General features: G+C 36.2%; 1 protein-coding gene across 2 annotated transcripts in view; it reads right to left on the bottom strand.

Moving 5' to 3' along the window:
• The window catches only part of WDR19 (WD repeat domain 19), a 41,590-nt gene that overhangs the window by 3,656 nt on the left and 11,950 nt on the right, over nt 1-25,984 (bottom strand). For both annotated transcript variants that reach the window (XM_050337767.1, XM_050337768.1), the window contains 24 exons: nt 25,407-25,579; nt 25,194-25,308; nt 24,504-24,610; nt 23,987-24,109; nt 22,606-22,755; nt 21,929-22,076; nt 21,113-21,317; nt 20,393-20,552; nt 19,684-19,794; nt 17,937-18,046; nt 16,820-16,877; nt 15,844-15,990; nt 15,653-15,735; nt 14,731-14,814; nt 13,411-13,557; nt 12,842-12,966; nt 12,133-12,245; nt 11,227-11,295; nt 10,800-10,877; nt 5,623-5,719; nt 3,327-3,451; nt 2,586-2,667; nt 1,812-1,962; nt 405-528 (listed from right to left, as the gene is read on the bottom strand). In XM_050337767.1, coding sequence (XP_050193724.1) covers nt 405-528; nt 1,812-1,962; nt 2,586-2,667; nt 3,327-3,451; nt 5,623-5,719; nt 10,800-10,877; nt 11,227-11,295; nt 12,133-12,245; nt 12,842-12,966; nt 13,411-13,557; nt 14,731-14,814; nt 15,653-15,735; nt 15,844-15,990; nt 16,820-16,877; nt 17,937-18,046; nt 19,684-19,794; nt 20,393-20,552; nt 21,113-21,317; nt 21,929-22,076; nt 22,606-22,755; nt 23,987-24,109; nt 24,504-24,610; nt 25,194-25,308; nt 25,407-25,579 — 2,885 coding nt within the window. The remainder of the gene's footprint in view (nt 1-404; nt 529-1,811; nt 1,963-2,585; nt 2,668-3,326; nt 3,452-5,622; nt 5,720-10,799; nt 10,878-11,226; nt 11,296-12,132; nt 12,246-12,841; nt 12,967-13,410; nt 13,558-14,730; nt 14,815-15,652; nt 15,736-15,843; nt 15,991-16,819; nt 16,878-17,936; nt 18,047-19,683; nt 19,795-20,392; nt 20,553-21,112; nt 21,318-21,928; nt 22,077-22,605; nt 22,756-23,986; nt 24,110-24,503; nt 24,611-25,193; nt 25,309-25,406; nt 25,580-25,984) is intronic.

The raw sequence follows: 25,984 nt of genomic DNA, 5'->3' as shown, positions 1-25,984 counted from the left end.
ACTTCTGTTTGCTGTTAGAGCCTCTGAGCAAAGGGCTGAGGTGGAAGGTGCCTGCAGCACAGTCCTGTGTTCTCCCAAATGCACCAACTGCATGTGTGCTGGGGATTCCTGGTACTCCACTTGCCTTCTCAGGAAGCTGAAGTGTTCCAAAAGGACTTCCTGATTTTACTGTCACCCTTAAGTGCCTGCTACTTGTAGGTGGCAACTCAGGACACTCTATGATAGTCAAAGAAAACAAGAATGTTTTTTACTTATTTAGTAACATTAGAAAAAGGCACAAACCCATAAAAACATCTACCTTGGATCTAATAGCAAACCAAAGATACTCAGATGAACTTATTTGTAGAAGGGAAGACAAGCTTTGCCTTCATTGTCACAGTGCAGAAAGCACGGCAGACACTCACTGTTGCAATGCAGTACGGGAGGTTGTTTTTACAGCTGGGACACAAAAGTTCACACTCCGGGAGCTGGAATGCACAGTAGGGACAGGCTGTTGTTGGCTCTTCTGCCTCAGTTGTGTCTCGATGTCTAAAAGATAGATAAAAGTGTGAATAAAACCCTTAAGCTGTTTGAATGTCAACAAAGCTGTTTAACAATGCCATTGATGTTCAGCAAGTGCTTTTCCTTTGAGTTAGCTGCATAGCTTCCAGCTGCTATTTTATATTCCATCAGCTTATTGCTTTTAACTATCACCCAAGTTTCATCACAATTATGTAAACTTGGAAATAGGTCCTTTTCCATTTAATTAGAAACAATATCACCTTTTAAAAGCTGTAACAGATCCAAATACTTTGAAAGCTTTCAAAAATCGAGGGCTATACGCATGGTTTCTCTATTTCAGAGTTTTTCTGTGGCAGGACCACAAAGAACTGGAGTAACCAGAAAAGAACTCTGGCTTTGTGGTGGGACTATACAGCTTGTAACTGCCTTTGTTTGTCCAAAGCATCTGTCAAAGTGATGGGCCTGATCCAGACATCACAGCACCTGTGTTAAGGGGAAGGGGCAGGAGAGAGATCTATTTTCAGATTTCTTAGGTGAGTGACCTTAATGTCTCTTCCAAGAGGAAAAACCACGAGGCACCACTTTACACCAGCTAGGGACCAGTCTTGACACAATGGAACATCCTGTCATACGAGTCACCTGTTGCTACAAATTTACTTGGCTTCAAGCAAAGAGATTGGATAAATCCATGGAGAACTTAGAGACTTAATGAATAAATACCTAAACCACCAGTGAGCTCAGCAAGTCCCTGAGTGTCAAAATGGTTAGAGGCTAGTAAAATAAATGAGAAAACCATTACATATGCTTGCCCTGCTCTTTTACCTATGCTTCCTCTTCTGGCAGAAGAATTGGCTAGCACCTATCAAAACAAAACTTCGGATAAGGAAGAAAATGTCAAGAATTCATGTATTTTATTTGCCCTCCCACTGTTTTTTGTCTTAGCCATTTAGTCAGTAGTCTAAATCATGACAGATATAATGCTGATGCTGTAGTGGCTAATCATTTGGCTGTACCTTCTCAACCAGAGAGCAACTAAACCTGTATGGCTGCACTGGCGTCTGTGTGGACAAAATGGAAAAAGTTACTGCTAGTAAGGAAGCATTTTACATTCACACTGCATTTAAGGCTCATCACATCCAAGGGAATAGAAGATTCCTTAATTTTCAGAGAAGGGTGGGAAATGATTCTTAGCCTTCCCAATTTGAGACAGCGAAATAATATGAAGAGAGGATAAAGGCTTTATGAGCAAAAAGAGCATTACAAATAAAGCCTTGGTATTGTGTCATGTCCATTTGATTAACACCACTCACCTGACCATTGTTTCAATTTTTTTTTTGTATTTAGGATCTATTTTATTCCTATACTCAGGTCTCATCAGCATAGCAGCAAAACTGAAGGCTGAGTTCTTCAATCCTGCTCTGTGACACTCAATTACAGCTGAAGTCAAAATTGGCACAATGTCTGTAATAGAACGGAACAATGATGTCAAATATTTACCAGTATTAATGTTGAAAACCTTGAGCTAATATGGCTAAAAAGATACTGATGAAAAAATACAGTATTTTCCTTCTTCCTCATGGTACACAGTGGCACAATTTGGGCCATTCCTGTAACCATATATAAGAAAACTACAGTTTTACCTCTCACTGCCTTGCACTCCTGAAGCTCACCATGGCAGTGGGAATGTTCTGATCATAACCATTTCTCCCAAATCTGGTCTGCACTGTTTAAAGCCTACGTTTGAGTCTACATTTTTCATATACCCAAAAAGTATTTTCCAAAGAAGATCAATTAAAATTTTGTCATGAAGAACCAATCAGTTCATTACACACAATCCCTGGACTTTGTGTTTGGTTCAGCAGTGCAGTTACGGTGGGTGAGGACAGATGAACCTGCTGACGACGATCCCATCCTGGGGGCTGTATATCAAAGAGCTCTCCTGGGGAGGGTGGCAGAGCACACTGTAGTTATACTCTGCTGTGTGCCAACAGGATCACAGGAGGACAATGAGCCTTGTAACACAGTGCTGATGAATGAACTGCCCTGTAGAGCACAGCGTGCTCCCCTGCGCTGTCAGCACTTACGTGATGGGAACTTGCTGATGTTGTTGGCGACGCGTATGAGCATGCGCGCTCCCTTCATGTGATCACCACGTTTCACGTGAATCTGGAACATAACAAACATACCAACTTTACTGCAGCCATTAGAGAGTAATTCCTGCAGCCTGGTCTTAGCATTCATCCTGCTGGGAGCTGTGCATCCACAGCTCTTCCATGAAACTGAGCAGAGCTGCACTAGAGACTCCATAGCAGCTCTTTCCCAGAACAGCCTTTCTGGCCTTCAGCCTTCTATTTGCAAGCTCTTGCCCCTCTGCTGGTAGAGAGGGAGGCCAGAAGCTGGCTGTGGGCTGAATGGATACCCTGATGGGCATCTGTGGGTTTACTACTAAAAATCATTTGACCCCCTGCTTAATTTAATTTCCAAAAAAGCACTGATCTACTTATGGATAATAACAACAACGACAATAGCAAATAGTTGTACTAGTAGCATAGTGTTTTAAAGTACGAATGTAAAAGAAATACAGGAAGCCATGTGTAATTTAATTATTCAGTATTTAAAAAAAGAATATGCTAATCAAAGAGGCAGAAACAATCATGGATTATCCTCCTGAAGCTTGCAGTTAGCACACACTTGGATTCTGGGATACAATCTATAGGACAATATGTATATGGATGCTCTATATGTACACAGAGCATCCACATGTACAGTTCAATAAATCAGAGACCGTGTAACTTACGCATAAATTCAATTTCTCAATTCTTTACCTTTACTAAAATATAGCTGTGTAGAATCATAAGGTTTGTAGCCATCTCAGAAGAAATTTTAATCTTCTGGGTCTTTAACTCTGAATACATACTGAAAAGAACATCACGTGCATTTCGGTAGTTTCCTTAAGGAAAAAACAACAATGAACAGTAAATTTAATATTTCATAACAATTTATTTGCTTCTGACATAAAGGGAAGCTGAACAGGAAGTTATGTTGATTCTTAGAGTAAAACCGTTGCATGGCAGTTTCTTTGGAAAGCCCCAGGCAGCTGCTTTTCACAGTATCCTAAACAATATCAGCCAGGGAGTTAGGTAAAAAACCCCAGCACTTGTAGAAGTGATCTAAACAGTAGCAAAATATGTATGTAGATGACAGTTTAATGAACCTTAAAAGCAGAAGATGCTGTCTCCAGTACATTGTTTCCACATTAAAGGGGAGAAGAGGTATTTTTAGAGCATTTACAGATGTTATTTCTTTTTGTTCTTCAACAAAACAAACAAACAAACAAACCCCAAACCTGTTGAGAGATGATTAAAGTTGGAATTCAGTAGGTTATACTGCTTCAAGGTTATTATCAAGGATTGTTCAGAAACCACAGGACTCCATTAAATTATCCACATACTGAAAACAACTAGTGTTTTGTGTGGTTAGACTATTCTTAGTTGTTTGTTCTTGCTTTGTTTTGGGGGCTGGTTGGTTGGTTGGTCAGTTATTTGGGATTTTTTTCATTATTAGAGTCTGAGGAAGACTTACTCTTTGCAGCTGGAGGCATTTAAAGGAAATTTCAGATTCAGTTATTTCAGCAAACTATTTTCCTTGTCTCCCTATGCTTCTTTATCACCAAATGTTTTTACTCTACAGAGCAATTTGAATCAAATAGAACAATTGAATCAAATTGTGGAATTTGTGTGAGGCAGTTAAATATCACTTCAGAATTAGCTGCTGGAAAACAACATTATTTTTTCATGCTGTGTTACTTGCTCTCAGAACAATATGACCAGTCCTAAAATCATGTGATTTCACAGAATATTCTGAATTGGAAGGGACCCACAAGGATCATTGAGTCCAACTCTTAAGTAAGTGGTCCGAATGGGGATCAAACCCACAACCCTGGTGTTATTAGCAACATTAGCACATGCTCTAACCAATGAGCTAATCCCATAAAAACAAGTTCAAGGAAAATTGCACATGAAATGGCATACCCAAACTAAAATACCAAACAACATGACGTAAATATTATTGTTATGTGGATTTTTAAGGAAAGAACGAACTATATTTGGTGCTAACTTCAGAATCAAACTCGCTGAAATCTGCTGAAGAGGGGAATGATCTAAAACCGCTCCTCACTGGAAGAAACAGTTACTGCAAGATTGGTGATTTTAATGAGACAAATATTGTGCTTTTTTTACTCAGTTGCAGAACACATCTGTACTATTAGGGAATAGGAAATACACTGTGGGATACTGCCTTTTAGATACAAGGTTTCAGATTCAGAGAAGCTAGTAAATATTTAAACTCTTGAGTCTTTTCATTTCCTGCTTCTGTAATTAGCACAGATGCATTATTCACTACTATGATGGATTGAGAGATTTGCTTGCCAAGGATTTCAGAGAGGTTTTTCCACTCCTTAGCCCAGTGCTGTGGAGCAGCCCATAAATGTTAATTTGCCTGGGCTGTTCCCAAGGCTGCTTTATAGATTTTTTTTTTTTTTTAACATAATTGAAATGAAAAGCAAGCAGTGTTATGGTAGGGTTGTTGCTGGGCTACAGAGGAGAGTGAATAATGGAGATGATAGCTATTTTGCTTTTAGCCCTATCTCTTACTAGTTTTCTTTATTTCTAACTTCAGCTAGCCATTACAGGGGAGAACAAGGTTTAAGTAAGAGTGTGTCTGGTCCTTCAACAGAAATCTTCTCCTGTGAAATAAGTCATGTGCAAAGACTAAAGGATCAGTATCCAAGTCAGAAACCACATGTAGAAATTGCAATTCTATGACTTGGGATACACAGAAAATTAAAGTCACAGGCTGTCTTAATCACTACGTTTACTTGAATGTAATAAAGCATACCAATATTTTTCAGAAATTTCTTTTTTCCCCCCAATATTTAATATACAGGTATGAGTCCCAATGTTTTCATAAAGGCTGCTTTTAATTAAAAATTAAACTTGTATATAATTCAAAGCAGTGATACATGTCTTCTCCAACTATAATCCTACATAAATAACAGTACTCTAGGCAGGGTATCTGAGGAGGCAGCATCAGAGATGCTGTCACATGGGAAATCAGACTTACCTGAACACTGCTCCTCCCTGGCAATTATTACAGCAGTTCTGGCAGCTTCTCGGTACTGCTTCAGTGCCATGTATAAGCGGAACAGGTACTTGGCATCCTTAATGAAATCATACAAAAGCAATTAATGCATACTGCTGTACTCCCTTGCTTTACTTGCTCACGCCACCACTCTCTAAAGCAAGCAGACAAGCTGGCTTGTTTCGTGAGGAGCTCTTTGCATCAACAGGGTTCAGCTGTGCCCCATTCACCTGCGAGGCCGGGCTGTCAGTAAACTCACAGACACCCAGGGAGTCCTGGCAGGTCACTGCCCAGCCCTGTCCATATGGATGCAGAAAGCCACAGACCACCAGGCACATGGAGAGTTTTACAGGTGGAAACCCAGCAGCTCCAGATGTATGGGCAGTTATGGTGCCAGAAAAGAACCAAAGGACTCCTTTTAGAAACAGAAATCTTGCTAGAAATGTTTGAACTGCCTTATGGATCTAGATGCAAACACTGCTTAGTGGGGATAAGGATGACAAAGTCTAGCTATTAAAGAGTCTAGTGCTCTGGGACCAGATAGTAAATATCCAAGACAGCTAAAAAAAATGAAAACCAGGGAAGAATCAGCTAACAAAATGCATAAAATTTATCATTTGGTATACCATATACTTTGATGGATTATAGGATTCAAGAATGGCAAGTGGAGCAAAGGGTTTGCCCAAAAACTGGCAATCCAACAGCAGGCAAATTAGTGAAATAATTTAAAAACAAAACTAAAAAAACCAAAATGGCCATATTGTAGAAAACAAACATGAGTTCTCTTTTTGTAAAGTGTACTCAAATTTCTGTTAAAAAAAAAATAACAAGAGAAAGCAGAATTCATTTTTTTATAAGGATTTTTAGAAAATCCTTGAGAGAGGTAATTGATAAAAATACAGCTAAAATACAAAATGAAATGACCTTGCTTATGCTGAAAAGGAATTACCAAGTGAAAAACCCCCCTGGGCTAGTGTCACTATTTTAGATCTTTAGCAGTGATTTCTAAAATGGGATCAACTAAAAAAGTGTATACATGATAATCTTTTAACTAGTAAATCAGAATTAAATTAAGCTGAAATATTGTATATAGTGGTATGTTTCCAATGTGAATGTACAAATCACAAAAAATTGACACTGGTAGCTTTACAGACAGTTTAGCAGAAAAATCCAAACCAACCAATTCTGCATATTAATAGTTAATCCAAACATTTACAATGTGTGTTCTATGTTAAAATGATATAAAATTTATATTTAAAGAATTGAACTTCAAAGAAACAGAAATATGAAGGATATAAAGACATTTTCTTACAGAGAAGATGAATGCAAAGATTAACTTGCTACTTGAGAAGCAAAGAAAAAAATGACAAAAAAAATCACAGAAATAAAAGCAAGAGAGAAAGACTGGCATACAGAAAGAAAAAAGGGAAGATAAATTCCTCTTTTTAACTTGCAATATAAGGAAAAACATTAAGTGACCAAAAGTAATTACTATTAAACTAATGATGGAGCAGAATTTTTAGTAACACATGATCAAAAGGCTGAACATCTTAAGAACTGTAACTTAACAATAATGAAATAGTTATCTGGATAATAAAGTAACCACAACTACTTACATTAGCAGATATTATTTATCCACTGTAAACTGCCTTAAAAAGGAAAATTGCTATTCCCTGAGTGGGGTAAACCAAAAATCATTTATGATGTAATTCTTCTCAACTTCTGACATCACCTAATGACCACAGATGGCCATTCCACTGATGACAGCAGAAGGCTGCTCTACTTCCCCATCCAGGCTGCTTCTGCTTTTTCTCCTATTGCAGCAGGGGAGGATTCTGTCCCAGCATGGGCAGGTGGCAAATATATGGTATTTGCCATGTCCTAATTATATTTTACTTAAATAATATATTAAAGTTACTTACATGGCAGCCACATGGAGGGAAAAAATAGAAGGTATTTATGGAAAATTAGTCTTATGTTTTACTTTTATATTCTTACCTCTAAAATCAGTAAGTTTAAAAGCAAAAAATGCAGGAAAGAATTTTCTACTGACAATGCATTTCCTAAAGCCTTTAGAAGAATATATTATTGCAATCTAACTGATCTTAATATTGGATAGCCATGATTTTAATTTAATTTTCCTTTTTAGAATGCATGTACTCAGAAAATATGCACACAGAAAACAGCAGAACCTTGCTAGTTAACATTCTCTGAAAGAAGACACATGACAAATTACAAATCTTTACATGTTAAAGTTAACAATCACAACAGTTGACAAAGTAATATATTTAAGAAATAGTTTGTAATTGGTCAGATAATAATGTATCAAAATTGTGGTGAGCATAATAATATTGATTATTATCAATATATAATTAAGATGCCATATAACTTTGACTGTGGAAGATTTAAAGCAATTAGTCTGCTGTGAGTGATGATCTGGTTTGAAGATCAGTGCCTGAAATGATTAACAAGTTTCTGCTGCATGGCTACTTTTAGGTTCACTCTTTCAGCTTTACAAAAATGCCACTACATAGAAGCTGCTATTGCCTAAAAACAACTCAACTTGCTTGATAAGTTCAAAACCAGTCTCCATAGCATAATAAAGATGACTTGTTTTTAAAGTAATTTTTAAACAAATATGTATGATTTGATAAAGTAAAATTTTGTTACTCACTGAGAGAGACTATGGTAGATTGGATTAAAGCATTCAGAAGAACAAGAGAGAGCTTTTAAACAAGGAAAAGAAAGCTCTGCATTGAAGATCAAAACAATGCTAAATATGGCATTTATGGCACTCACAAAATTCCTAAGTGTTTTCTAAAATCTTTAGAACCTTTTCACTATGGAGATCACGCTGTAGCTCCCTTCCCTTACCCAATCCCACATACTTCTCTGAACAGGCTGCTGTTTTGGGAAGAGACTGGATGGTACAGTTTCTGTCCACCCAACTTCCAGTATAAATATGAAATTAGTCTTGCTTACACTGATACTGCATGGATTTTTCATCCAATGTCTCCAACAGCTTAATTCTCTTTGGGCTTTTGCAGTTGAATTCTGTCTGCTTTGCTATGTTTTTGCTGCTCTCATAATTTTTTCTTATGTTTATATTTCATATTACAGGTAAAAATAAAAGGTAAATAATAAAGATCTAGAGGTCTGTTTTGGTTTTATTTTATTTTATAAAAACAAAGTTTGGTTGGCCATCAACTGCCCAGTGTCTCTAAAAGTCTGAAATATCTCTAGGCACCATACAGAGAGAAAGGAGAACTTCCAGTTTCCAAACAGAATCACAAAGCAGAGCTGTAATATTAGGGGTGAAATAACTTACTGCACAAGAACGTGGCATCTCCATTGTTACCAAACCTTATTCCCCTCAGTAAGGCATAACTTATTCTTCCATTTATGTAATTTTGCACATGAACTATATTTACCATGAGTTTGTATGAGACCCTAAATTTCTTGACTAAGCAATTGACTGCAGGCTGCAATATCCTCACCTGACATCTGTCTTTCACAGTAGAAACACATGAGTGTCACACCACTTAGCTCCCATTCCAGCTCTGCTGTAACAGGCAGTAAAACTTCAAGTGGTTCAGCCACTTAGTTCCAGGAACTCAAGCCAAAATATGACTGAATGTACTACAAGTTCTATTATCATCAAAGCCAAAAATGGACTGGGAAGACTGTTTTTCTATAGCTCAAACTCAGAAAAACAGATAACCCTTCAGCAGTCACACTGTAGAAGAGCTGTTTGTTATCTTAAGCTCTAGTGCTGATTTTCTGGTGTCTGAAATTTTTACAGTGGATATTTTTAATTTTTACTGGAAAAACAATCATACTAACGTAAGAAGGTCAAAATTTACTTCTTGTATTGTAGATACAGCATAGACCTAATCGATGTTCTGCTTAGCTTGTGAATTATTTTATTACCATAGCTATGGCATTGGCAGCTAATGAGCAAAAATCTGTCAATAAGTATCTTCTAACTCCCAAATGTGTATATACAAGAGAAAAAGATGAATCACTCTACCAGTCTGCCAAAAGCCTTTTATTACACTCAGTGAATTATTTGCTTTTAACAAAGGAGCAGGAAACCTGGAAGAAAGGGTAATGGTTCTTCCTAAATTTTATTAATTGATCACATGAAATTAAAAGTCTCATAGCACAGAGTACCTCATATCTCATCTCCTAAATAGTATAAAAGAAAAAAGAATGTTAAGGTTCTAAGTGTCCAGAGAAGATTTTCTGTAACAATAATGAGTGAAAACATAAAACAGTACTTTATTCTCCTATTATTAATAAAATTTAGGAAGGTCTGTCAAATTTTCAAAAATCTTCAAACGTGCCTCTTGTTTTTTCTAATTTTCTATCATAAAATAAAGATGTAATTTTAATCTTCAGCCAAAAGCAGAAACTCTGTGCTTTAGTTTACAGAACTACAGCCTGTATCTGCAGATGAAACTGACTCTTGGGAATGATCAATTCAAACTTTAAAGTAATTACTTCTACATAATAAGAAACCCAAAAAGGAAGACTATTTTGGAGTTGCTTTGGTGAAGCTTGTGAAATCATGGTCTTTAATCATTTCAGAAATCAACAGGAAGCTGCTAATTTTGAAAATCTGTCCAACATCTTTTTATGCCTTATACTGATATGTGAACACAGGAACTAACGTAGCCTGGCCAACTTCAGGTTTTTGACCTCCATCTCCTATTTAGTACCTTCTTTTCTTCCACTGCAACAGTTTGACCAATTCTCATGCCACAGGAAGGGATCAGTGCTGTAGCTGGTCTCCAGACATACACATGCTGGCTGTCCATCTGGGAAAGGCATCGGCCAGCTGGCAAACTGGCATGAACAAACAGCTAAGTTTTGTCTCTTACCCTCAGCAGGAGCATTAATTTGGACTGCCTCTGTCCAACTACCTGTTTCCATACAGATGACTGAAGAAAGCTTATTATATCTAAGATAGTTACTTCCTTTCTACATTTCTGAAAGTTAGTGGGTGAATGACTCGCAAAGTGATCGTTGGAGTCTCGCTACTTAATGAAACCAAGCTAAAGCACAGTCTGTGTCTACCAAAAATTTTAGGACAAAGTAAGGTCAAAAAACCTTGTAGCATACAACGTGACACAACAGCACTGATCAAAATACAATACCTGGGGCATGCCATCACTCTCTCCCATAAGATAGTCAATCAGCTGATTTGTTAGGGCTTCATCTTTTGCCCGTCCCACCTGTTAAATAAAGACAGAAGAAATCATGATATGAAAGGAAGAAGGAAAAATAACTTACTCATAAGGAGGCTTTCCATAAGACACTGAAACTAGATAGACTTAGAACATGATTTTTTTAGTTCTGTGTGTTCAAACCAGATGATTCTTTGGTTCATCAGTTTTGACATGCAGTAGCTCATATTTCTTTTATAATGTGTTATGTTGGGATTTTTAGACATGTTTAGATATCATCTTTACTGATACAGTTTTCCTCCTGCATTCTGTCCACTGATGCTAGGAAAATGCCACAATACTGAAGGTAAACTTCTTGAAGAGATGAAGAATTTTTTATTTTATCAAAATTGCTTACTGTTTCAATTGCCATTTCTATAGCCAAGTTATCTTCTGTGCTTGGACTTTTCATAAAGTGCTTTAATGCCTAAAATGATACAGAAGAAAAGTTAAAACTGAGACATGTGAAATTAGCTTTTCCCTAATTTTTATCTCTTAATTGTGACAGACAAGTAGCAAACTAAATGCTTATCTCGACTACAGAGGTAGCAGTTGCTCTTAGAGATACTTCCACAAGAAACACTTGAGTCTTTGCCAAATTCTGGTGTACACCTTCAGCAACTGTGAAAGATGTTTGCAGCAATATGGTGAGAAGAAATTAAAGATTAATGTGCACTGGACCCCCCTACACCACAGCTGAAGGAGTTGTCACCTACAATGGCTGTAATTTGCAAAAATCAATCATATTTTTTTGGTATGTATTCAATATGCAAAAAGCCAAATGTTTAATAAGCATCAGTTCACTGATTTGTAACTGATCAAAAGGATGTGTGTCAATCAACATACTTTAATTAACATATTTTCTTTAAAAAAAAAAACCAAAACGCTTTCAGTTAGGGTATGCTACAGTATTAAATGAATTAATTACTTGGCAACCAAGTGTCCGCTGGTCCAGGCAATAAAATGCAAATAAATTCTACTAATGTGAATCATTTTGAGATATGCTGACAGTAGTATATCACTAACCTATCTGGAGCTTCTACTGCTATGAAAAGGTTATGTGGATAGCAGTGTATAATTCACAGAATACAATCTAGATAACTGTAAATATAAATAGCTTGCTTTTGGTTTTTACACTTTAAAAAATTTCAGTATGTCATCAGTTAATGCATTTAAAGTTTACTATGAACTTCCCTGATTTTGAAGTACTTTATTTTGAACAGTTTCTATGAAAATTTAACTTCCATTATTTTTAAGTACTGACCCGTCCATATTGACCACACAGCAAGAAAAATTTTCCCGCCTGAAAATGTTTCTTTTCTGCTTCAAAATACAGTGCAATGCTCTGATAATCTTCATTGCTAGTACTTTCAGAACCTGCAATAGAGAGATCACAGTGATAGCACGGTATTCTTATTAAGTAAGATAAAGGCTCTAGTGAAGGAACAAACTCCTATTCTTTTTTTTCCTACTGACATTCAAAGAAAACCAAAGCCAGACAGACTCAAACTAGGCCCATATATTTCCTCCTATTTAATTAGACTAAATGTCAGACATTAGGAGCTAATAATGCAGTGAAATAATTGTTTTCCCAGGTTTTACATCATAATGGGATTTCTGTTTTTCATAGAATCATGGAATGATCTGGGTTGAAAGAGGTCTTAAAGATCATCTAGTTCGAACCCCCTGCAATGGGCAGAAACACCTATGGATAAACAAAAAAATGCTGTAAGACAGGCAAGATTTGAAAACAACCCAGACCGAAGACCAAGGGAGGTCTTCTACGTTGAAAGTAAATCCTGGTTTCTAAGACTGAAGTACACACATTGTCAAATCTGGCCAGGATGATTGGAAATAGAAAAGGCTGGGAAACAAAACTTCACACCCCTTGACTTATGATTTCTAATTGGTTCAAATCAATTAAAAGAACAGCAAAACATAATGCAAGCAAAATATGAACCCAGAACACTCACTGATGATATCAGCATAAATCTCCATTTTGTTGTGTTGTTGAGCTAATGTGAAAGCTTCATTATTACACTTGGACATGACCAGAAACTGGATGGCAGAACCATAGTCACCAAGCTGCAGAAAGAATCTAATCAGAATAACAAATTAACACCTTAGTACTAATTAGCACAATGAACATCCCAAATGTTTTAGGAATATAGTATATTTTGTGGCACACAAATATGATACATTTCTAATTAATTTTGTATCTTGATTTTTTATTAGATTGTTTAGATCTTAATTATTTTAACTAGGTTACAAAAAATTACTTTAGTATAAATATCGCATGGCAATTTTTATTACTGTTTTAACTTATGGCTTCAGGTTAATATAATTTTAATCAGAAAGAAAAAAAAAGTCAGTACCTGTTTAGCTGTCCAAATCTTAGAGAACTCAAATCAATGCACTGAAATATACAGTCTGGCCAAGTACCAATAACCAGAGTATAACATGTTAGCAAGCCTCACAAACTTCCCATAGGTATAGCCTCTTTCACTCTTTTTTATTTTAACCTGCATAATATGATTGTTACCTGGCCACCATCTTTGCTCCTTCAAGAGACTGTGTTTCCCTCACAATATTAACAGCCTTTTCAGGATTATTAAGGTGATCCAAATATAGTCGAATTACACTATCCCATTGTTTTGCGTGTTCATAAGCTACCACAGCTTCCTTGTACCTGCAAAATAATTGTTCCATATCAGTTTTTCTAACTTTTAAATAACTCTTTATAATACAGTGTGAAAGAAGCATACAGTATTTTATTTCTGCAAGATTACTCTGTGACACCTTCCTTGCAGTTTGCATGTAATAGCCTTGCTCTGCATTTACAACAGCTTTTTTGGTCTCTATTTCATTTTCCCTTGGGAGAACAAAAAGCAGAGGCAACAGAAAAATGTCTACCACAACACTATTTTTGACCTACTCTGCCAGCATCCCTTTTGGTATATATTAAAAGCAGTTTATCTGTTCCATCAGCAAACATCACCTGTTCCTTATGAAATCACTCAGGAGTGAGAGAACAATAAAACCCAAACATGATAACTGGTTCTACAATTTTAAAAATAAAGCCTCTTTTCTGTTCTGTAGACAAGATCAAGAAATTTCTCATTCTCCCTCTACTCAATTGACACAAACAGTATTTTCTAGTCTTATCAATGCAGACATTTAGCTTTGGTGCTGTTTCATATTATAAACTATCATTATTCTGAAGCACATTTATTTACAGGTAAGGACTAGGAGAAACTACACTTTGTGATTTAATATAACCTATTTGGGGCCTTCACTTCAGCTAATTCACATTATTCAATATTTTGCAAGTGCAGCCATTAAGATGTAACAGCAATGAAAAAATTTCTTTCATGATTATTCTCCCTTTGAGTGACTTTTAAAAATCACATGTAAGGAGTCATCAGAAAGAGAAATCATGAAGGAAAAAAATTCTTTCATGATTATTCTTCCTTTGAGTGACCTTTAAAAATCACATGTAAGGAGAAACCCACTGAACCTGAACACTCTGCTAAGTGGAATTCTGCATAAGGTATATAAGGTATATAAGCAGTACTTTAAAACCTTCAATGATTTTTGTTAAAAATATATTAATGCTTTGACAGGGAAACAATCAGTTAGAAACACACCTCTGATACTGTGGAAGGTCTCTAGATTATGTTTCAAATCTTCATACAACAACTTAAATTTATGTATTTTAGAATCCATTTTCACAAGGCTATTCTATGCAAACTTTTCAGTCCGTGTTTGACTATACTTTACAAAAAGACTGATGTATAATAATAATAACAACAACCACCATAAACCAGCATGTTTTATATTAAACAAGAGCATTCAAAAATACCTGCCATCTGCTTCTTTGGCCTTTGCATATTGTAGGTGAATCTTTGGAGATGAAACGTGAGGCAGAAGTTCACCAACCTTTGCCCTAGAAAGATAATAGTTATTTAATAAATATATTTGGGGTTAGATTTTGTTCAGTAAAACTGTCACATTTATATCAACACCGAAATGAAGGCTAAAAAAGTATTGAGCACAATGCATGTAAAGCTTTAAAGGCACTTTGACATTTTCAAAACACTGCAATTTATAGATATAAGAACTGGAAATTAATTTTAATTTTTCAAATAAATGAATGTAATATTGCAATATAATCTTTAGAGCACTCATATGAAGGAGAAGGGGTTTTCTTGAACTCTGCTCCAATCAGTTCTTAATATCAGGAGTCCATAAAATGTAACTAGGCAAGAATTAAGTCCTTAAATCTCTCAGCAAATTGTACTTTTTCACTGGAGACTTCACAATAATCAAATTACCTTAAAAAAAAATGAAAAAGGTATTGAATATAATGCCAGCAATTTTGGCTATTCATGATACTGACTCCACTTGAATAATTTCCAACTGTGTGAATACTCAGTCTCAGCTATGTATTTTATAAAACTGAAGAAATTTTATGAAGTAACAGTAACTACACAAATAAAATTACCAAATTCAGTGTGCACTTGCACACATCCAAAAAGGACTCAAAATTGCAGGTAACTTTAAACACAACACTCAGAAAAAGGCAAAAAAAGATTATCTCCAATTTACAGTATATTTAAAACAACATAAGCTTGTGAGAGAATCTGTAAGCTTGGGGGAGGGAACAATAAAATCAATGAAACATAATGAATGAGGCATTTGTGCCACTCAGAGAAACACTCCTTTCCAAAAAGTACCACAGCAAGTCCTTTGAAATATAACATTTCCCTGAAACCTGTACTTACCAGTTTTTACACCGGATGTATACTGACGCTGCCTTGTCATAATACTGTCCCTTTTCATACAGCTGAGCAGCTTCTGAAAATTGCTACAATATTGGAAACCATAAAAAAAAAATCTCAATTAAGATTATAAATAAATAGTTTAATGAATTCACATATTCACTCTTAACTTTAGTAACTCAAATTTTGAGTACCTTCATGTTCTCCAGGATAGCTCCACAGTCTCTTTTTAGTGACCTGCTGGGATGTTTAATGGCCTGGTTTACCCCTCGACGGATGTCTCCCATTCGGATGGACATCTGAGCCACTCCAGCAAGGCAAGCTTCATCATGCTCCTGGTACTGGCAATCAAATGAAAAGCAGTAACTATAGATAACACATCAGAAATATCAGCTCACAAAAGCCACAGTAACCGAGCATTGAAACAAACTAACAAAATGTAACAAAATCAATTTAGTCTCAAAATTCTTGCCTAGCTGCAGCTCTCACTTATTTAGAAGACTTCAGTTTAGTTTTCAGCTCAAGTTTTGTCTTTTTCACATTTTGCTTACAAGATCTGTCCAGACCAAGCATACATGAAAAGACTATGTTTTACAGACAGCTCAAGCAAGATATTTCCTTTTTTTTCTTTTCTTTTTTTTTTTTTTTAAAGGTGGTAAGGCCACTGATGTTTCATAAAGCCAAATGGCTTGATTCCAGAGAGGATTAATATCATTTAAGCTGCTTCATAATAGACATTTTGTAAATATTAAGGGAAATAATGCCAGAATAAGGGAGGATCTACTAAATGTGATGTGTTATTTTCTAACACAATATTTGTCTTTATATAGATAACAATCCAGTAAAGGACAGAAGGAATAATTAGGACTTTTGATATAATAAGGAAAATCCCACCAGTATTTTCTCTGACATTTGTACATTATTATGAAAGTGTCCAAATTATAAAACCTAAGTTTAGTTATACCATGTTAATACAATGGTAAACCACTGTATATCTAGAGAAAGCATTGTTCTGTATATTAAGAGAAGTACAGACTACTATCCTGAAAGCAATAGGCATAAAGATTTAGAGCTCCATTTAAAAGAATTGGGATCGAAATGACTCTGAAATATGACACTTTAATGTATATTATGACAGTACAATGCCATAATTACTAGAAAAGGAGTTACCTTATTGTTTCCAGTGATCCCCTTCTCATAATGTGCCAGAGCATTAATGTAATCACCCCTAAAAGAAAACTGGAAGTTATACAGAAGAATATTTTTAACTGGAAGAGATGGTTACCTTCCTTCTACACAGATTATGCATACTTGTCTCACTTTAGATATGATGGCTGCACAGAAGGATGTGACAGTATTTGAGAGGTGGACAGTTACACAGCATGTCATGGCACCTCCTGTGGACTTTTATCAAGTTCTTAGTCAAAGAAGCATTCAATCTCTCAATCTCACTGTACTGAGACCAATAAATCTCCCTTGAAAGACAGGCAAAGAATCTATCTACACAATACACCTCAATAGTTTCATCTCTACTTCCACATTTTTCTGGAAGAAAAATGAAACTATCCTATTAAATTATTTAGAAATTTTGCAACATAAAAACAAAGGTGATTCTTTTCCTGGAGTATATTCAGAACTCAAGTTACAGATGTTGCATTGCCTCCACTTCCTCCTTTCTGTGACCAAGTGTCCTCTCTCAGTGCCAGGGGCACTGCCACGGGGAACAACTTGTCTGAAAACTATTAATAGGTAAGACTTTTTCCTTCTCATTTAGACATTAAACAGACAAGGTTTTATTTGGGAGGAATTAACTATAAAATAGACTTTAAAATCATGGCAAATGGTTAATACCTTCTGCCTTTCAGGGACTGGCAATCTTGAAATTTGACACACCTCTACCTAAAAGGCTAATGGGTATTTAAGAGAAGACAGGCAAAAGGCAAGGCTTTCATCCAAGGTAAGAAGGGCTAAATGATCTGGACTTTCTCTGTTTTCCAAGCACTTGCCTGCAACAAAGTATTTATTAAGTAGATGATATTATATAGTGGATCTACCAGTTGCAGAGAACCCAGATATACTGAAATTAATGAAAAGTAACTATGATTTGCTATGTCTCTAGCATGAACTATTCCTTGAAAAACTCCTCCTCCTCACACTATAGCTGCAAGACCTCACAGAATCCTCTCTCAGCAATGCAGTCGCCTGAAGCATTTCAATTCTCTGTTCTTTTATTGAGCATGAACGTCAGTTTAATATTCTTATACTACAGCCTTACAGCAGAACTTACATGAATTCAAGCTGCATTGCATATTCCTTTGATATGAAAGGGATTTGGTCTGGGGCCAAACGCTTAGCCAGCTGAAGTGCACTGTCCCAGTGCTGCAGGTCTTTCCGCATCTGTTAACAAAGAACAGTAACATTTTCTAATGCAAGTAGCAAATTCAGAATTCTGTTATGAACTTTAAATTATTCTAAATAAAAATATTGAGTTAATATTCAAGAAAGATTCAGATAATTTGAGAGATATTCATCCTAAAAGACTGTCTGTTAGGATGGTGGCCTACAGGAAACTACAGGTCTTTCACTTCAGTGCCTGGTTAAATTATGGAGAAGATTATTCTGGAAGATATTTAAAACACCAGAAAGACAACACAGTCATTGGTCACAGCCAGCACAGCTTCGTGAGGGGAAAGTCCTGCTTGACAAACCTCATTTCATTTTATGACAAAGTAACCCACCAAGTTTATTAAGGAAAGCTGGTTGATGTGATATTTCTGGATTTCAGTAAAGCTTTGAATACTGCCTCACACAGGATCCTTCTGGACAAAGTGTCCAGCACACAGTTGGATAAACACATCATGTGGTAGGTGAGCAATAGGCTCATCCATTGAGCACAGAGGGTAACAGTGAATGGGAGTAACATCAGACTGGTGACCTGTCAATAACGGGGTTCCTCAGGGCTCCATCTTGTGCCCTGTGCTCTTCAACATTTTCATTAAATGACTTGGGTGCAGGACCCAAAGATAAAATAAGTTTACCAATGATACCAAACTGGGAGGAGCTTTTCCCTTGGAAAGCAGGCAGGCCCTGCAGGGAGATCTTGACAAGTTAGCGGGCTGAGCAATTGCCAACTGTAAGAAATTTAACAAGGGCAAGTGCTGGATTCTGCACCTGGGATGGGGCAACCCTGGTAATATATACAAACTAGGGAATGAGATGCTGGAGAGCAGTGCCTTGGAAAGGGACCTGGGAGTCCTGGTCGATGGCAAGTTGAATATGAGTCAGCAGTGCCCTGGCAGCCAGGAGGGCCAACTGTGTCCAGAGGGGCATCAGGCAAAGCATTGTCAGCCGGTTGAGGGAGGGGATTGTCCCACTCTGCTCTGCACTGGGACAGCCTCACCTTGAATATTGTGTGCAGTTTGGTGCATCACAATATAAGAAAGGTATTAAGCTCTTAGAGAGTGTCCAAAGGAGGGCAACGAAGATGGTGAAGGGCCTTGAGGGGAAGCCGTATGAGGAGTGGCTGAGGTCACTTAGTCTGTTCAGCCTGGAGGAGAGAAGCCTGAGAGGAGACCTCATTGCAGTCACAAATTCCTTGTGAAGGGAAGAGGAGGGACAGACACTGATCTCTTCTCTCTGGTGACCAGTGACAGGACCCAAGGGAATGGCCTGAAGTTGTGTCAGGGGAGGTTTAGGTTGGATATTAGAAAAAGGTTCTTCATCCAGAGGGTGGCTGGGCACTGGAACAGGCTTCCCCAGGGAAGTGGTCACAGCACCAAGCCTGACAGAATTCAAGAAGTGTTTCGATGATAGTCTCAGGCACATGCTGTGACTCGTGAAGATGGTCCTGTGCAGGGCTAAGGGTTGGACTTGATGATCCTTGTGGATCCCTTCCAACTCAGGATATTCTATAATTCTAGTCACACAATAGCAAGAATAAAACCATAAAAGGGCAAAATTATCAAAAGGTAAAATATTCCAACATTAATCCGGAAATGAAAAGAGCAGAAAATATACACAGCTGAAATTAATACCTCAAGAGCAGCAATAGGACAGGAGGATGCCAGATATAAATCTTGAGCCAGATTAAAATCACTAGTAAACATGGCAAGATGTCCTGCTAAAAGGTTGTGGTCTTCTATTCCCTGTAGAAAGATACAACAGTTGCAGAATTAGTCCAAAAGAAAATAAATATTGTATAAGTAGCATAATCTAGGAAACATGGTAAAACCAATATCCTTACATTTTACAACCATGTGTATTGGATTCTACAAACCAGAAAAAGTCCTCACTTTCTTCTTGTAGCTCAGAGTCACTAATGTAACACTGTCTAAAATCAACAATTTGCACTAGTATAACTTTAAAGTACTATTTCACTTTTAGATGTATAATTGTAATCTCGATTTTGTTTCGGATTTTTTAAAATAATAACAACAGTCTGCAACATTTTCTCAAAAATTACAAAAGGAAATTAGAGCCTCTGAATGCCCGAGACATGAATATATTCTGCTGCTCTCAAACAAACGAAGAAAGAAATGTTGTGCATTCCAATAGAGACTGCAACCACTTCAAGAGAAAACCAAGCAAGAGGCATATAGTTTGGACACTTCATCCTTTCTATTCCTTGAAAACAACCTTCTATTTGAAAAAAAAAAGCCTCTCTCCAAAAACTAAGAATCAAGCAATTCTTAAAGAAGAATTAAATCACTGTATTTCCTATTTAAAAGAGACTTTACATTTTACCTTTATTTGCTCTAGTGACATCACCATCCCAGCATTGCCAGATGTCCGATAAACACGTATGGCAAAATCCACCTCCATATGATATAAGCAAGCTTTGGCCAGCTCATTCCAACAAGATTGGTCATTCAGAAGTCTGCACAGCTCCCATGCTTCAGAAAACCTATAGAAGTTAAAAGGCATTTAGAACTATTTTAATTTTAGATATTACTCATACCTAAAACTTCCTGTCAACATTTTTTTCCCTTATGTTACAGATAAAATAAAAACCATTTACTTCTCTTATGGAGAGAGAGAAATGTATCAGGAATAAAGGAAAAATATACATGTGTACCTTACAGTTCTACTCCTGTTTCTACCACACTTTTTCAGGAAACCATCTATTTTCCCTACTCTGGCATTCTTTCCATTATACTGATTTTGCACTGCTTCATTACAGTGGGAGTATGGAAGAAGCACCTTTAGCCAGTTTTGGAAGAGCCACCGCCACATAACCCCGAATCAGTCTTGAAAAAAATCACTTTAGCTTTTACTTGACAGTGGAAAAACAAATAAAACACCACTGGGTCACTTATTTTGCTTGGTCTCCATGGACAGCTATCTGGACTCATGGATCAATGTATCAATATTCAGCAGGACATTTTTAAATCACCAGGATACTCTGTATTGAGCTTAAGAACAGAAGAAAACAATTTACAGAACATAATTAAAATGTAGGTGTACCTTTTCAGCATTAGAGTCTGAGTAAGCATTTGTCTCAGCTTATTAGGTCCAAAGTCTTTCAAATTGCCAAGGAAACAGTGAGTACTTAGATAGATATTGTTTGTTTTCCCACTCTGAGTCTGACAAGTTATTTCTCCATTATACAACAACAAAGGTTTATGGGAATAGGGGACTTCCGTGCCACCTGCCAAGATAACCTTTGATCCTAGATTCAAAGATCAGGAAGAAAAGAAGACATCACGTGAAAATCCCTACATGGTAGGAAGTGTAGCAAGCAGTCACAGCTGAAACCATGCATATTTGCAGGGCATTAATTCAAGGTCTCTAATTCTGGCAGTCACCAGTGACTGTACAGTGCATATTTTTTCAGTAAATATACAGGATTTAAATATTCTAAACCAGTAAGGTCCTTTTCCAAATGTTTGTGGGGAAATTTCTTAATGTTTCTCTGTCACAAATACAGAAATTGCTATGATTACAACTTCAGTTAATACTGTAAATGAAGACAAGTTTTGTCACCCTGATCCTAAGATTTTTCTCATCAGCATTTAAAAATACAATTGCAGAACAATGTGTAACTTTCAGATGAAATATTACAATAGCAAGAAGCTTAGGGAGTTAAGATCCAAATGCCTTGTTGGAGCTTTACAGAGAAACCTACAAAGCAACTTGTTTTCCATTAATCAGTTGCGCTTCAAAACTTCTGTAGTACTATTTATTTTTGTATGCATTTTATTTAAGAAAAATGAAGATTCAGAACACGTTTTACTTTATTAACTAAAATAGTAAGTAACTTTTTTAAAGAACTTACAGTACCTTGAATGGCATCCTTATGAAAAACGTAGGTGTACACTTTATCATCATCAAAAGCAACAAAAACTCCTGTATCCATTGGCCAGTTTTCCCACAGGATTCCTTTGATAGTTGGTGAGAAATCTGGAATCTCATATACTCTATCATTTACCTACATATAATGCAAAAATAAAATTACTACCAAGTGACTAAGGAGATAAACTAAATATTCATCCCACTTATGATTAAAAACTTTAAAAATAATATAAACAGTGCAGAAATAGGAAAATTGTATTTAGAAAAAGTTTCTTATAAGCAGTGATTCTGAGTAACAACAAGTTAAATTCAGAAGTGAAGAAAATGCACATTATATAAATGATATTTACTATTCTTAAAAAAAGGTATGGGGAGAGGCAGTGAAACTAGCAATGCTTGTTGATAGCCTAAATTATCTGTATTTAAATACACAAACACATACATTTTTGAAAACTACCAATCGAGGAACTTAGTATAATGAAATTGTCCTGATCTAATATGACAGATTTTATTCCCTTATTAAGTTATCCTCCAGCCTCCTTGCCAATTTCTTCTATCCACATATGTGTTGGTGTGACAATCTTCTCCATTCTCTATTAAAAACACTACATAGTTAAAGAACATGCTTGTAAATATAAGTGTATGGGTATCCCAAACTAACTTACTGGACAGTAAACAAAGCCATCACTTTTGTCATCTATGAAAGCCATTCTGGTTCCATTGGGATCTGGAAAAATCTTTCTCACACTGACAGGATGCCGATACTCATTCACATATTGCCAGTCTTCAATGTAGAAATAACGAATAACTCCAGTCTAACGAGAAAGAACCGAAAATCTTAATAATGACATCAGTAAGTGGCAAGCAGTTAATTAATTCAGTTGTAGTTTCTCCCATCTTAGAGTACTGAGTGTTTAAAAAAGTACTTCCAGGTGAGTTTTTTTGCTTCCTTCTTCTTCATTGACAGCTTGTTTTGGGCAGGATAGGAAAACTTGGGGCTTTGGCAGGGGGTTGGACAAAGGAGTTGGCAGGTTTGAGGGGTTTTCTGTTGGTTTTGACATTTATCTCACTCTGCTTTGTGAACACAAACTGTATTTACTGTGCAGTTCTCTAAACAGGGGAAATGCCTGTCACATTGCTGAGAGAAGCTTAACCTTCAAATAAAATGAAAAATTTGCCTCCAAGGAAGAACCACACATTCTTAAGAACAGATGTACCTAATTCAAATGAGAAAAGCAATCAAACTGATTTGTGATCAAAGCTATATTTCAATCAGTATCACAATGATTGAAAAGGTGGCTTTTGACATCAACTGTAAAATTTGCACACAGCAAAGATCGGTTGCAAATTTAGTACCCCAAATTTATCAGTACCAGTTTAGGTATTGAGGAGGTGGGAAAGGCCTCAACTGCTGCTGAACCACTCAAGTTATTAAACCAGTGATAAACTGGTCAGTACATCAGTTGATATCATGAGGAGTACAATACTACAATGCCAAATATGCCCTGTATTCTCAGTGCCAGAAAATATTAAAAGGAAAGGAACTACCCCTCATGCACAGAAAAATCCATAAAAAAATCCTCTTTGGACAAAAGCTTCAGTAGTAAGTCAAGATTTCCATTTATGCTATCACACTTGTTTACTTCAGTACTTTTCTGTCCCCATTTATCACATCACCACCTAAATCAACAAATTTGCAAGCCAAGTGTTATGTTATTTTCTTATATCTGTAAGACATTTTGATTGCCAACCCTCTCATTAATGCAACAGAATTAAATTCTGTTATTAAAATCAGTGTTTTCCAACAAACACTAGTAAAAGCAAAACTTCACATTCCTGCCAAAGCATGCCACAGAAATGCAACAGTAAAGGAGTTGGATGCAATTCTGACTGTATTTGCTTATAGTTCTTACACAGAAAATAATTCACTCTAAAGTTCACAAATGCAGGGGGTTTTTTTGCTAAAAATATGAGTGGTAATCCAAATAATTCAGACAGAAATACATTCCATCTAAAAAGATCTCTAAAAACTGAAGTAATACTCACATCTGTACCATATAGGAGGAAGTCACTAGTTAAAGCATGGCACAAAATTCGGTATTTATCATCATCTGCTGGGAAAAGTCGTGTTTCTCGTTCTTCCTGAGCATCCAAACCTTCACTTTCTATCTAAATATAAAGAATAGAATGAACTGAAAAACTCCAGTGTTAGCAATAAGGTATCAAACTGTAAAGAAGTGAGATGAAAAAAAACTTTCATGTGTATCCCTTAGAAAGCCAGCATTTGCTTCTGTCAGATTCCCAGAGACCTTTAAAATAAAACTTTTAAACAGCTGACAAGAAAACATTTTCTTCACCTTTTCTAGACTAGGTTGTATTTCTGAAATCTATAGAAGCTCAGCTTTATATTTTAATTAGCCAGCAAAACAATTCTGAAGAATTTTTAATTTTTACCTCCATTAACTGAAGATCATTCCATTTTATCTCATTTTTAAAATTATATTAACTTGTTCAACTTAGATCAACTCATTAGTTCAGCAATCCAAATTGCCAGAGCTCTTACCATATGCAACTGGACTTTACCCTCAAAGAGAGCAGCAGCATAATCAGAATTAAGGTGCATACTTGCTACAGTCCCCAGGTACTCCACATCTTTAAGTTTTTTTACATCTAAAGGATTTAAACAGAAAAGAAAAGGTAAAAATATTTTGATTTTGTATAGGTCTTCACTTGTCCTCATTTAAATTTGCAGCTGAGTAAGCAGATGTGAAAAACTCACAACCAAGCAGAGAGGACACAGGTCACGTGAAAAGAGACTTTCTTCTTAGCAGTCAGAGAACTGGTCAGAAAGTAAAACAGAAGCTCTTTTCTTATGCAACTCTGACAAGTATTCTTACAGTTTTGATTAATATACTGTTACTGAAAAAAAACATGAAAGCTTTAAATCCACTTTCTAAAAACTGGATACAGCATAACCAATTTTTCCTTATCCCACACAAGCAACGTGAACATCCACAAAACTCTCTGATCATATAGTTCCTACGTACTTTCCCAAAGATACAGATATAGAATGTTTCAAAAGCCTAAAACTCCTTCATTGGTTAACAAGATGATGTCAAAAAAACAAGAAACAGTCTACATTCAAGTTTTTAGTGTACAATGTGGAATGTCCATAACTGCTAAACACAACACTGAATTTGTAAAATAAGACAGAGTACTACGTTAGTTTTAAGAGAATTGAATTTATGCTTACTATTCTCTCCAAGTGCATAAAACCAAGCCCGATTGTTCATTCCTACAGCCAAATGATAAACACCAATAGCAACAAAACTGGGCTCTACTTCAACAGAGACTGTGACTGGTAGCTCCTGTAAGAAAACAAAACAAAATAATACAATTTTCATCCGCTTTTAATACTTACTTTATTTATATCTACATGAAGTTTAAAAGAAAGAGGTTATCATACTCTCTCCACGTGATTGGCTACGGTAACTTCTAGAAGAGAAGTAAGGTATGCAATCCGTGTGCTGCAAGCATCTCCAAGGATTGGAAGCTTTGTCAAGAAAACATGAAGGGATCCTCTCCGTGTAGATACTGCCAGCAACTGTCCATCATCTGTCCAAGCCAGCTGATCTACACCTAAAAGATTCACAAGTTTTTGTAAAAAAAATAAAAATCCTTTCTTTAAGTACTGAAACCAAGAAATAAATAATTTGCTCTAAAATGTGAAAATGGTAGGAATTAATATATAGGTATATAGGTACTAATGTATTCAAATATAACCAATTAATGTAATTCCAAGATTATTTGGAATCACTCAAACCGAACACATAATTTACTAATATAGCATTTTCCTGAGAGTAAAGGTTTCACAGAATCACAGAACGGTTTGGGTTGGAAGGGATGTTAAAAACCATATAGGTACAACCCAATTTTCACTAGACCAGACTGTATATCTGTTCCAAAACTGATCACCTCTCTCTGTTTTCCAACACTGACAGTTTGTTCAGCACATTCAAAGTGAACCATAATACTGGAAGCAGC

The sequence above is a fragment of the Myiozetetes cayanensis genome, unplaced genomic scaffold, assembly GCF_022539395.1.
Source record: "Myiozetetes cayanensis isolate MyiCay16 unplaced genomic scaffold, myiCay2020 scf7, whole genome shotgun sequence".
NCBI lineage: Eukaryota > Metazoa > Chordata > Aves > Passeriformes > Tyrannidae > Myiozetetes > Myiozetetes cayanensis.
The sequence above is the reverse complement of the archived record's forward strand: the minus strand, read 5'-3'. Positions and strand labels throughout refer to the sequence as shown.